General features: G+C 36.4%; 1 protein-coding gene across 1 annotated transcript in view; it reads right to left on the reverse strand.

Annotated features, from left to right (window-relative positions):
- The window catches only part of Ltn1 (E3 ubiquitin-protein ligase listerin), an 82,898-nt gene that overhangs the window by 22,334 nt on the left and 46,681 nt on the right, over positions 1–13,883 (reverse strand). The window contains exons 14-17 of the mRNA XM_067154218.2: positions 11,089–11,206; positions 6,018–6,202; positions 2,843–3,231; positions 645–858 (exon numbers count right to left, since the gene is read on the reverse strand). Coding sequence (XP_067010319.2) covers positions 645–858; positions 2,843–3,231; positions 6,018–6,202; positions 11,089–11,206 — 906 coding nt within the window. The remainder of the gene's footprint in view (positions 1–644; positions 859–2,842; positions 3,232–6,017; positions 6,203–11,088; positions 11,207–13,883) is intronic.

A 13,883-nucleotide genomic window follows, 5' to 3' on the forward strand; every position in this document is an offset into this window, starting at 1 on the left:
GTAGTCTTTGGTGACAACAGACTTAGCATCGGCAGTCCAGATAATTACGCAAGTTTGTAAATTTATTTTTTGTCATTACTGATTCATGTTAACACTAAACTCTCTATCATTGACAAGTTTGCGCAACGTAAACAATACTCTACATATATACGCATGTTTTAAGTGATTTGATAGAATCTGAGGATGTTCTTGTAGAACGAAACCTGTCATTCTTTGTATAACAGTGTGTATTTTTACAGGTATGTTTATAGTGTTATAATTTATATTGTAATTGCTGTGTGTTTGAAAAGTTTTTGTTACATTTAACTAAGTCAACACTAAAAAATATTGCTTCTTTCTTAACAAGGAAAAAAAAGATCACAAGCCACAAATTTGAATAAACATGCCAATATTCAAGAAATTTTGTAACCCTGAAACTCAGCCATGATACATGCGGTGACTCACACTGCACAAGCCAGAACAGTTTGGGAATGATACCAATGTACCTTCAAGAAAATGAGTCCCTTTGAATGTTAGGTTCACATGAGACAAGCATGGTTTTTACAAGTAAATTTTAACCTTAAAAAAAACCATCATCTTATATTCAGGCCAATATGGTATTTGCATTAGCTATCACAGAGACAGAAATAACATCAGTAACTCACTTCTTGAGCAGGTGGTAGGCTGCAACCTGCAGTGGCTGTACTGGGGAATGGATGAGATGACAGGCAGCTTTGATGACCTCTTGATGAGTAACAGGCTCCTTCACCATCTCTGACTTAGACGTCATGTGATCTGGATCCAAATCTACTAAGGCAGACGACAGACTCTGCAGTAAACGATGACCAATCAGTGATGGCTTGTTCTTTCTCATGAAATCTGCAGGACCAATTGAACATCATGGATGAAAAGCTCAAATAAATCAAAAAGTGGTCTGAAGCAGGTACATATAAAACTGCAAGGAACAAAGGAACCATCCATAATTACCTTCTATAAATACAAACTAAATACCCACGAAAACATAGATATATTCCTGGCGCAGATAATTGAACCTGATAAAATTTTAAATTAAACAGTCGCAAGCAACATGTTGTTCACAACCTTGAGGTGACATATTATCATGTGCTTCCAGCATGCCCCATACTTAAAGCTTAACGTTTGTCTAGTACTAGATCAACAGCCTGAGCACAAGAATAAGCCAGCCCTTCCTATCTTCATCTCAACAGGGCTCCATTTTAACTGTTTAAAACATACTTTAACTCACTGTGACAATTCCACTTTCTAATTATGTCTGATACACAGTGCAGTAATAACATTTTGAGCAATTTCCTATCCTCTCCGAAATTCCTTCCTTGATGTTTCCTTTCCCAGTCAGCTTATTTCCTAGGTACAGTGAAACCTCGTTAGTGCGTTTCCTCGTGAACATGTTTGCCCGCTTAGCACGTCGTAAATTCGAAGTCCCAATTCTCATCGTAATAAATCTTCTTCTTGCGTTACGGCCTCTGTAGGACCACGGACATAATAAATCTATATAAAAATACCTCACTTATCGCGTTACAAAATTTTCGTGATTACCGCTTAGTACGATCACATTTTTCCTAGCCCTGAAAAATGTTACTTGTCATGACTTATGAAAGAAACGTGATTTACAACTCGGGTAAGAGTACTCATCACAGTTGCGTGATTACGGGAAAAGTGAGCCTATTTGTGCTTGTATTTTGTATTCCATTCAAAAGTTGGAAATGTATTTTGTGTTGAGTGGTACAGTGAAGTTTTGTCGTGTGATATCTGGATTAGGAACATAATTGTATGAAATTGACAAGTTGACAAGCGTGGTGTATATTTGTCCTGTGATGGCCTAGTTATGGATATGGGAAAAGGCATGGAATTCCTTACTAATGAAGACAAAATTAAAATCTTTCAGAAAGCGAGCTGGCATCCGCATCTTCAAACACGCAAAGCACACCTTCGAGTTTCGACTCCATCATTCAACTTGGTCAAAGTTTTTCAAAGTCATTCCTCCTGATTAGTCTTGGTTGCACAGGGTCGAGTGTAACCTCCAATTCATTGTCTAAGAGTGTGACCAGCAAATAATGTTTAATGACCCACTTCTCTGAAACAGAAGACTTCCCTTAACATTTGTTTTAGAAGAGTGTGATCTGCAATTACACCTGGATATTCTTATTGGTCCTCGTGCATATGTTGTCATATTTGTTGTTTAATGTTTCTCACACCTTTCAGTGTACTTGTTATTTCATAAGCCCCAGCAGAAAATTGTTCTCTTGTATTTTTCACACCTTTTAATACTTACTTCTCATCTTTATAAATGGTAGATACAGTTTTCTCTGTACCCATGGATACACCACGTAAAATGTCCTCATGTCGGGAAAAACCTTATCTAGAGTTTCCATATCCCTGTTGGATAGTTTTTATTCGAATATTCAGTGGTATGTTTTCTTGCTTAACACGTTCATTTTTGTTGTCTCCTGCAGAAATGTCTAAACGAGTTTTTACTGTATTTAAAAGAAGCATCTTTAAGAAATTTTTTTTTTCCATTACACCTAACATCCTTCACTTTTCTGTTTTCTCTACTGATTGTTTATTAGAATAAAATAGTATCAATAATAATAAGCATATTGCAAACAGTTATGTAAAGTTAATAAAACAATAACTTCCAAGTTTAACCCTTTAGTGGATACTTGGGATAAGCAAAAGTATGGTACCTCTAAGAAGAGAGTTAAATTAAATTACAAATAAAAATATTGACATGTTTTATAAAAAAGTATTCTAAACTTATCTCGAAAACTGTTAAAAAATTACAATAATTTATTAATATGCTCCACGTGAAAGTACCACCACTCACTTGAAGTTCGCACAAACAACGCTAAGAACGCCTGGTGAACGTCGCCAGAAAACACATCGTTCCACTCTCGAGCGTGCTCCAGGAAAGCAGCATCCTGCTCCTGTACCACTCTGTGGATGTGTCTTGCCAGGCTGGAGTACAGGTTACAGACTGCAATGGTGAACACCGCCAGGTTGTGGACCGGCTGCAGAGATGTGGCGAGCAATGCATCCGGGAAGAGGTTCGGTTGGTTGTTGGTCAGGCTTAGAACGTAGTAAGGAGTGGACACGAGAATGAAGTCCCAGAGATGTGCTGTTAGCAAGTGAGGGCACTCCGTAATGCAGGCAGCTACTGTGTGGATCATCTCGGTTACTTTCTCCACCTCTGAAGACTCTCTGCTGGATACATCACTGTAACAAAAAGCCCAAAGATAAGAGTTAATGCTTTTTAGCATTTGTGATAAAGAATATAAAGAAAATATGTCATTTCAGTAGACCACGTAGGCCAATATATTTAATGGATTAAATGGTGATTAAAAACACATTAAAGGTAAATGTTTTGGCCCTATTCAGCCTTCTTAAATCTTGAAAAAGAATATAAAGTTTATAGAAATGCTCTAGAAAACCAAAACACTAAAAGGCCATAAGAAAGAATTGATCTTGTCATAAAATAAAAACAAAAACATAATCAAAAATCATAATTAGAATATATTTTAAAAAAAACACTTATCTTGAAGGTTTGTAGAAAAGTATCAATAGCATTAGAAATCATAATTTATGGTTTTTCACGATTTCTGTGCTGATTTCCCAGTTTCAATAGCATTCATTCACGTATGACATTTATAGAAAACCAACACAAACTTTCAATATTGTAAGAAATGATTCTCAACATCCAGGCACCCAAAAGAAAGCAGTCATTTTACAGCCTAATTACAGCCCTTAACATCCCTCGTATCATCCAGTAATTTCAAAAAATGAGTGAAAGCAGTCAGTCATCTTTTAACACACCAGCAGAAAGGTCAACACAAGAAAGAAAAAATTCCTTTCACAAAATTCATTTTTGGAAAAACCAAATGATAAAACGTGGTTTGTTTTCCCAATTTCATGTTGGTGCATTTGACTCAAGAAACAACAAGATATTTCTCGAGGACATCTACCTTTGACAACACTCAACTGCTACCATTTAAAACTAATGCAACCAAATCAAAACAAGGTTATAGGGGAGATTATTGCCTGTTACATGTTTTAGATAATTGTTTTTACACATTCTCAATTATCCATCAGCAACATTACAGCGTAAACAAGAGGCTACTTTCATTTGAAGAAACAACTGAGTAGCGCAAAACTTTAACAGTCAATATTAAAATTTGTGTAAAACATTGAGTGAAGATTGAGGTTTTAAATTGTATTTTAATGTGTTTCCACAAATTTGCAGGACACCAACAAAGATTTTTTAATGTTATAAAATGGACATTTAAATTGTGTATTTAATTCTTGAAGACATCACCAAGAAAAGGAATGTAAACTTTACAATATGGATTATTTATCATTGTTTTTAGTTTTTAATGTATGGTTCTTAAGTTTATCACTGTAGCTGAAGATGGTCTAATAAATAGACCAAAACTAGTTCTACATTAAATGAGAGAGAATAACGTTGTATAACACAATTTGAAAATGTTGATTAGGTGGGAGTGTCCAAAACAAAGTTAAAGCTACTGAAGCATCAGAAATATCGTGGTTGAAGAAAAGTGAGTATATTGACAATTAGAAAAAATGAAAATGAAATATGTTGTCAATATGGAAAAAGAAACTTAGCAAAAACATGAAAAATAAACTACCAAGACTATCAGCTGCTGATCGTGGCAAGGGAGGGGGAAAGGAAATCGTGGGCGGAAGAACTTTTATGAAATGACAAGAAGAGTTGTGACTAGGTTTTTATCAAGAAGGATTATTAATGTCTCGATAAGAACATTAGTTAGTTTAGTAATTAAATTTAAATTGAAAATGGGGTTAATCCTTTGAACTAAATGGATGGAAAAGTTTTCATAGATGTGCAGTAATTTACCCTTATTTTCTATCTGTGGAGAATTAATAGTCCCCGAAATTTCTACCAGTTTGGCCAATGTACCTTGAAGTGCTGTTTGTAAACACCTGAATTGGAATATATGTTTAGTATAGTATCAAAAGACAACCTTGCAAAATATGAGGTGGACAGTCGAATTAGCAAGGCAATTCTACCGTCAAGTAAGAACTGTTGTGGGATAAGCAAGTACCATTGAAAGCTAAGATGACATTATATAAATCATACTATGCACCCATCCTCACGTATAGCTTGGAAACCACCATATAAATGGGACAGGACAACTCAAAACTCCAAGCAGAAATGAAATTCCTAAGCATCATGATATAGAAGACCAGGAAGGACAAGTTCAGGAATGAAAAAGTCTGAGAGGAGGTAGAATACGAGACTCCCTACTACAAAGTATTCAGAAAGCAAGACTGAAGTGGTTTGGCCATGAAGATGGATAAGTGCAAGCAGGACTGCAAGAAGAGAATATGAAAGAGAAGTAAAAGGAAAAATATCAGTGGACAGCCCCAGAGGAAAATGAACCGATCTTGTGAAGAAAGATGTCAAGGAGAGAGGACAAGATTGGGAGAACATTACGAGAGAACAGTGGTGGTTCATGGACAGACTAAAATGAAAGGGGCTCGTACATTACACCCAGGCAACTGTAGATGGTCAGCGATGATGATGGTGATAATTTTAGATGAAAAAGAAGTATTTCTTTTTTTCTTTTTGGTTCCTTAGTAAGGGAAGTGGACGATTTATTTTTTAGTTTATGAACAAATTGCTTTTCATAACCCTTATTTAGTGCTATTGACTTCTTTTTTTGAAATGACTGGCTGACAGAGGGATGTTAAGAGCTCTATAAATTAGGCTGTAAAAAACACTGCTTTCTTTTGGGTGCTTGGATGTTCAGAATCTTTTCTTATAATACTGAAAGTTTATGGTTTTCTATAAATGTCATACATGAGTGAATTGTTTTTTCTAGTGAATCTGAAGTGAACAATTCTTTAAATTTTTTTGATCTCACCATCTACAGCATTCACTTATTCACTTATTATTGACAAGGTGGACACCATTTGAAATTTTCTGCACCACAGGTACGTAGGATGATTGAAGAAGGAAGTCATACCATTCTCGTAAAAGCTGGTCGTTGTTCAGTTGTGGCCATGCCTCCAACGATCCCACAATGAGTCCACCAAGTACATCTGTAGGGCTACCTTTAAGGTGACGTAGCCAGGTGGCCAGCGTAGTGAGGTGAGGACGGTCGTCTAGCTGAGAAGGTGAAAGTGTAGTCTCAGTGAAGGATGCCAGTACCTGAAAATGAACAGAACAAGTCATTTCTCCAGTAGCTCAGGCCTTAGCTAGTGCCCCAGCCAAATGGGATCATGTGGTATCCTGTCAAATATTATTAAACAGAATAGCGCACAAATGTGCAAAGTTTATTCCTTGCTGTAGTCTATCAGTGACTTTACTCTTTTTGCACAACTGCTGAAACGATATCATTCACACTGTTTACCTCACAGGACACACATACAGTCTATAGAGGGCTCATGGGAACTTTTTCGAGTGCATCATTTATGATGAGAGCCGTGAATTGCCAGTCTGTTTATTGGGCTCCTTAAGTTGTTCGGACCGGTCCAACTCCTACTGATCATGGCTTCAGTAGAGTAGAAACTTAGATCTATTCTTCTTTAATGGGACCCATAATCCTTCTGAGGACCTTCTGCTCTTTCTTTCCAGTTTTCTGAGTTGTCCTTTCTAGGTGGTTGTTGTTATTATTATATTTACATGACAAAAAATGCCCAAATACAGTATCCATATTTTATTATTTTGCTTTCCCCTATTTTATATGTCACCCACATTTATAGTTTTCCGCATCCATCTTCATTTTCCCCCTCCCCCTTGGAAAACGATGCATCGAGGTTTTACTGTACTTGCACAATTTGGGAAAAGAAACAAAGAAATTGGAAAGAGAACCCAACAAGCAAATGGGTTTTACCAATGTGAGAGAGGTATGGTGTGCAACGGAGACATCCCACAGAAATGAAACAGAATTCTGTACTCAATGCAATACACACCAATTTTGACAGACATGGCGGGCACATGGACAACAACTAAACTTGATGAAAGCATAATCCAAGCAGCCAAGATGAAATTCCTTAGAGGAATAATTGGGAAGAGACAAAGGGATAAAATCAGAAGCACAGAAATCAGAAAGAGAATTGGATTCCCTAAATAGCATGACAAGATATATGAGACCAGTAAGCTGAAATGGCATGGGCAGATGATGAGAATGGAAAAAAGGATAGAGTTCCAAAATAAAGTATTTATGGAGAAAATAACAGGGGGAAGACAATGGGGAAGGCCCAGAAAGAGGTGGATGGATACGTTGAAGGAGAGTAGAGGAGGGGGGAGCAAAAGTAGAAGCAATATTGGAGGGAGGAAGGAAGGGAGTAGTGGAGAGATAGAGAACTGTGGAGGTCCTTGATTTACAACCTGACCGAGAAGAAGAAGAAGAAGAAGAAGATGAAGATAATTAAAGATACCACCTATTCCCACAATGACCTGCCTTTGTATGCATCTTCTTATATGTTCCTATCTCTCTATATACGAGTTAAATTGATACTTGTTTGTTCCTTTCCAATACTAACATACAAATAACACCCAACCTGTATATATTAGGCTATCTATACAATATTTTTACATTTAATTTGCTGATACAGTTGACTGCATATGGTATAAGAACAAGTGTGAGGACTCCTCCAGTTCAAGTGCGCCCCGCCATGTAGCACTAGAAAGGGCAAGCTCCACAGTACCGATCAGCTGGTCTTAGCAATGATGCCAGAGGAAACGGATTACTCCATAACTGATAAGTATATACGCTGTCTTTTAAAAATAATGAGAGGTTACAATTAAAGTAGCATGGCAAGGTACAATGGAAAAAAGTCATATGCAAATAAGAGCTGCGGCCTTCATCATATGCTGCGGAAAGCACAGGTTACTTGAGTGTACATATACAGATAAATAACACATGACTCCCAGCATATTAAAACAAACACCCATGAAATATTTAAAGGTAATACTCTACTTAGAAACTCAACTTGTCGGTTACTGGACTTTCAAAAGCTTGCGTGAAGATTTGGCGGATGTTCCAGATTGTAACTCTTGCCAGATTTCCTTCCTTATCAAGAAAAACTGGCGCTTCAGATAATGATAAACAAGTCTGGGGATTATATCCATAACATGTTGAAGAAAACAGCCAGTTCCTGAAGGATCAACTGAAATTTCTTCTATGGAATCGATACAATCAAAATATATTTCACCCAACATCGATTTTGAGTTCACTTTTCTATTAATTACTTTCTCGCCTTGAAAAGAAAGTCACATACACTTTTCGAACGACGGGTTAAAAAATTTCATTGTTGCTTGAAACATAGTCCTTTATTGCGGGGAGAACTGAAAATTTACTTTGGTTATTCTCGCATAGAGAATGGGCACAGGGTGAAAACTTAATAAATTTAGAAGAGTGATTAACAACGTACGCAACCAAATGGTACACTAGACACTTTTCAATCGAAGAGTTTGGAACTGCGCTATCAAATTCAGGGTCAGAGCTTTCCCAGTCTTTGATATTCACTGCATCTTGAGCCACAATTTTCTGCTTAATGGAAGTTTCCACTGATTGTTTCACTGTCTTGTTATGCATTTCCACTTTCCAGACTAACATACGCATCTTATTAACATACAACCGATATTGTCTTTTCGGCAATCGAAGTACACTAGAATGACCCAAATTTTAAACAACATTAGACTGACCCTTTAATTCTCCATTGGCTACTGCACGTCCGTCTTAAATCATCTTTATTCTTTTTCTGATGGTGTCTAGGTTCCTTTTCCTGTTGGGAGTTACAAGGGACTTCATCTCACTTGAAAGGTGTTTCGGCAAATTAGGGAAAATGCAAGGCACTGCTCCTGGACGTAATTTCCATCCAACACGAGAGATACCCACTTTTCCCCCATTCACTATTAAATGACCTGATTTTACTACGAAATAATCAGAGAAATGAACACGACAAATTCTGCTGTTATGCGTTAACTCAGTAGCCATTTGTGGAATAGCTCAGGCCCATTTTTCAAATTGATTTCTATCCTACGGTGGTGAAAAAAATCGCATATCATCAACTACTCTACCATAGCCTGTCATACAGCCAGGCACAATTAATCAAGCCAGAAAGGATACATGCTTGAAGTACACAACGCACATGAACTGAGTTTAAGAACTGAAAGCCAAGAGAATTCAACTTAGGCCTATTCACAGAAATATCTTGCACGGCAACGTCTCCCGCACTTTTCAATACCCGGCTTGCCCGAACTACTGGAGCATGTGTTGGATATAATCGCTTGCAGGGGTTGCAGTGGCGGGACCGCAAACTACCATGCTATAACGGCCGTGTCCTTGCACTTGGTCTTATATTCATCACTGTATTAGCAAAATGAACGGCACTGCCACAACACTCCCTCGCTTTGTATAGAAGCAAAACTTAAGTATTTAAAAATTACATTTTAGGAGTCTCCCCCTAAACTACAATTTCATCGAGCACAAATAAAATTATTTATAGCCTAGATTGTAGTAGCTTATTCCCAGACTTTACATACCGATTTTCATTAAAATCTGTTCTCCCATTTTCTCATGGTTTGATGTTGATATGGAGTTGGCAACAAAAATTCATTAATACCTCTGTTATCATAGCCGGTACGGTAAAGATGTACAAGACATAAATGATCACAAATTTAATTATATATAACTTTAGTTATGTAATATTTACCTGATAATTAAATTCTAGGTCTTTCCCTCAACTACGATTTCACTCAGCGTGAATACAATTATTTATAGCCGCAATCCCCGACTATACATACTGATTTATGTCAAATTGTCTTCAGCCACTTTGCCGTGATGCGTGTACATACATATATCCATAATAGAAAATTAAAAAGTGTATTTCTTTGTATTACGGACACGACCAATACAATTCTATTTTAAATTCTGAGCAATGTAAAGACAAAACTCTTATTTTTTATATATTAGACATAAATAAACAATTCTACCACATAGACGTGAATAAGCAATTGTATTATAAACTCTAACATAAAAATGCTTATTAATGGCTACTTTCACAGATAAATATATTCCATTGCAGAGATTTTTTTGTAGAAAATTATACATTCAACAATTCTTCAGTGCATACTTGGGGTCTGTTGTTGACAGTTTAGGCAGCATAGGACATGAAAATGCTCAGGCAGTGTTTTTCCTTAGACTTTCTTCACTATAATACCATCACTACAGGGCTCCTTTACATCACAGATTATGATGTATATCTTAATCCTCTTTGGTAAGTTTTTATACAACGATGAAAACAACATCAAAATCTGTTTGGTGGCTCTCAATATTAGCCCGCATAAACACAGGCAAATGCCTACAGAGGACTTCATTCTATAATATGTATAGATGTATTACAAAGCAGCTGTAAACGGCCATATTGGTTGCTTGTTCCAAGACTGATTGTGGTGAACAATGGGGAAAATAAATACAAAATGTATTATGCACCAATACTGACTTATGTAGCTGAGACCTAGACAATGACAAGTAGGGAGGAGAGTAGAATTCAATCCAGCAAAATGAAATACCTAAGTAGTACAATAGGGAAGACGAAGAAAGACAGATTGTGAAACAAAGATGTGAGAAAGGCAATCTAAATGAGAGAACTGATAAGAGTCAACTAAAAGGTTTGGACATGTAAAGAGGATGGAGAAGGAAAGAATACCAAAACAGATGACAGAGATGAAGTTAAAGGGAAGGAGAGCAAGAGGGAGATCTAGAATAAGGTGGATCAATTCAATAAAGAGGAGTGCAAGAAGAAAAACAAACCTGGACTGGGACAAAATGGTGGAAGGAGAGTGGAAGATGGAGAAGTGCCATAAATGTCCCAACCTGGCAGGAAATGGATAAGGGGAAAGAAGGATGAAAGAGAAAATAATGTTTAGTCAAATTTTAAATATTATCGGTGAAGGGATTTTAAATAATCTACAATACCACATCATCAAAGCCAGATTCACTGGTTCTTCACGAATCTGAGCTTTGAATGCCCCCGACGCCAAAAGTCAGTAACAGGTTAAAAATCATTAAGTCAGGTAGTAATTACCTGAGCACCATAATCGCATCTATCCGAGTCTTTCAGTGCTGCATACGCTACAGACAGCCGGCTGGGTCCACTCAGCAGGTATCGAACCCACACCCATAATCCTCCGTAGTCCTTAGCCCTGAAAACACAACGTATTATGATGAGACAAGCCTTCAGTTTATTATAATAATAATAATCTTTATATGGCCTCAGCTAATATGTGCAGGCATTTTTATTTGATACTTTCTAGGCTGCTGGCAACTCAATTTTGATGTTCTGCTTTACTCTACCAGACATCAAAGAAACTGCTGTGCTGGGCAATGTATGGCCCAATTTTAATTGATTTTCAGAAGTAAACACGAAATGTGTCACCAGAAGTCATTTTAGATGCTGACATCATATGAAATTCATAAAATGCACCTCTAACAAAGCCGCTGGAAAAAAGACCCACAAGGAACTGAGGGACTAAGTTTAAAACTTAACATTCACAACCTTTAATTTTAAATTTACATCTGACACGGCATTCTTTAACACCAACCTTTTCTTTTTTTCAGATACCCACGCTTTCAACTGAAACCATAATTTGCAATAGATACAGTAATGACAATACTCTAATGCACAATTCTACAAATCATCAACAACCACCACAGTGACCAAGGATTATCCCTTATTATCAAACTTTATAATTCTACAATAACACCTAGCAAATGAGTTTATCAAAAAATATTATCCTATGTATTATCCAAGATAACACGCTTACATAAATAAGTGGTGCACAGTAAGTCTTAAAAAAAAAATTTCCATGAAGAAGACATTTTAAGGCAATAACAGTAAGATACTGTACATCAAGTGAACAGTACTATTTTAGAATTTAAGATCATAATAATATTCAGCTGAAGATGGCCCATTATAAGGCCGAAACTAGCACTGTGACTTGAAATATAAATACATAATTTTTACGTGTTTAGTGTATTGATTAGGTGGAAACATCCCCTCCTTACATTTTATGAATTAAGGGTTCATCAATACAGGAAAAATTGAAGCTAATATCATATGAGATCATTTGAAATGGAGAACCAAATGATCTTTCTTCTGCCCTTCAAAATTCCAACCACCTTTAACAAGTTTGTATCCATGTTCTTGGAATCCGGAGGCTGACACTCCACCACTCATTCATGGAAGAAGTTACGTTAATATTATTATTGTTGTTATTATTATTATTATTTTATCAGGAGCTTTCCTGATCAATCATGAGTCTTAAGTTGATAACGGACTATAACAGGAGAAGAAACAGAAATGGTGATAACATTTGTAGATTTCAAGAAAGCTAATGAGTGAATCCATAGAGAATCTCTGTTTAAAATTTTAAGATACTTGGGACTACACCCCAAATTAATAAACATGATAAAACTGACTCTCACTAACACCAAATCAAAAGTGAAGTTTAGGGGTGAAACATCAGAGTAATTTGAAATTAAAACTGGACTATGCCAGGGAGTTGGGGTCTCACTACTATTATTTAATTGTACTCTGGAAATGGTAATGAGGGAAAGGTTTAGGAAATGTCCCCCAAAAATAAAGATTGGCCAAAAAATCAAAACAAATTGCCTTGGTTTTGCCAAATTTAGCATCACTAGCAGTGGACATAAAATAAGCAAAAACTTCCAAACATTGCAAACAAAATTGGCCTCAAAATATCATTTGAAAAAAAAAAAAAACAGAAATTATGCCCCAAAAACTCACAACTAAAAGAAGTTACCATAAATGGTAATAAAATCAAAATAGTAACTCAATTTAAATATCCTGGAGAAGTAATAATACATAATCTAAATGAAAAAATCTCAATCCAAACAAAAACAGATAGATTAGGTAAAGCACAAAAATTAACATGGGATATCTACAAAAAGAAATGTTTATGAATAAATGCAAAAATAAAACACTGCAACACAGTCATAAAACCGGAAGCTACATATGTAGCAGAAACACTTTTTCACCCGAATAAACAATCAAAGACTTGACAGACTTCAGAAAATTGAAAGGAGGATTGGAAGAACCTGCAACAAAAAATACCAGAAAGATGGACATTGGCGGATAATACCTAACGAAGTCATATACAAAGAGCTAGAACCCATTACAGATACTATGCATAAGAGGAGACTGGGATTCTTTGGACATATGAGGATGCATGATTCGAGACTTCTGAAACAACTAGTACAACACAATCTCGTCTCAAAAAATACCACAACAGGATGTAAATAGATCAGAGAAGTAAGAGAGGATCTGAAGGAAATAGGTCTTACAACAGAAGACACCACCAATAAGATAAAATTGAATACAAAACTCAATACAAACCTCCGCTTTACCCTTACGCAAAACAAACCAACAACATGCATATTTTCAACCGAGGAAAGGACACAAAGATCGGAGCATCTGAAGAAGTACTACGAGGACCGCAAAGCACAAACAATTCCTTCAAAGAGACCTGAATGATGGACTGACTAAAGTGATCCTATGCGGTCATAAAAGAAAAGGCAGATTATTATTATTATTTAGTGTAGGCCAAACAGGCAGTAAAGGAAATAAAAGAGGAATTTGGAAAGGGAATCACAATCCAACAAGAGGAAACCAAAACCCTGAGATATGCTGATGATATAGTTATTTTATCTGAGTCTGCAATGGATCTGGAGAAATTGCTGACAAGATGAATATAAATAAGTCCAAAACAAATGTAATGGAGTGCAGTCGAACAAGGTCAGGTGAAAAATTCTAAATTCCCATGGAGGTAAACAGATATAAGTTCATCTGCATACACCCCA

The sequence above is a fragment of the Anabrus simplex genome, chromosome 10 (assembly GCF_040414725.1).
Source record: "Anabrus simplex isolate iqAnaSimp1 chromosome 10, ASM4041472v1, whole genome shotgun sequence".
NCBI classification, from domain to species: Eukaryota; Metazoa; Arthropoda; class Insecta; order Orthoptera; family Tettigoniidae; genus Anabrus; species Anabrus simplex.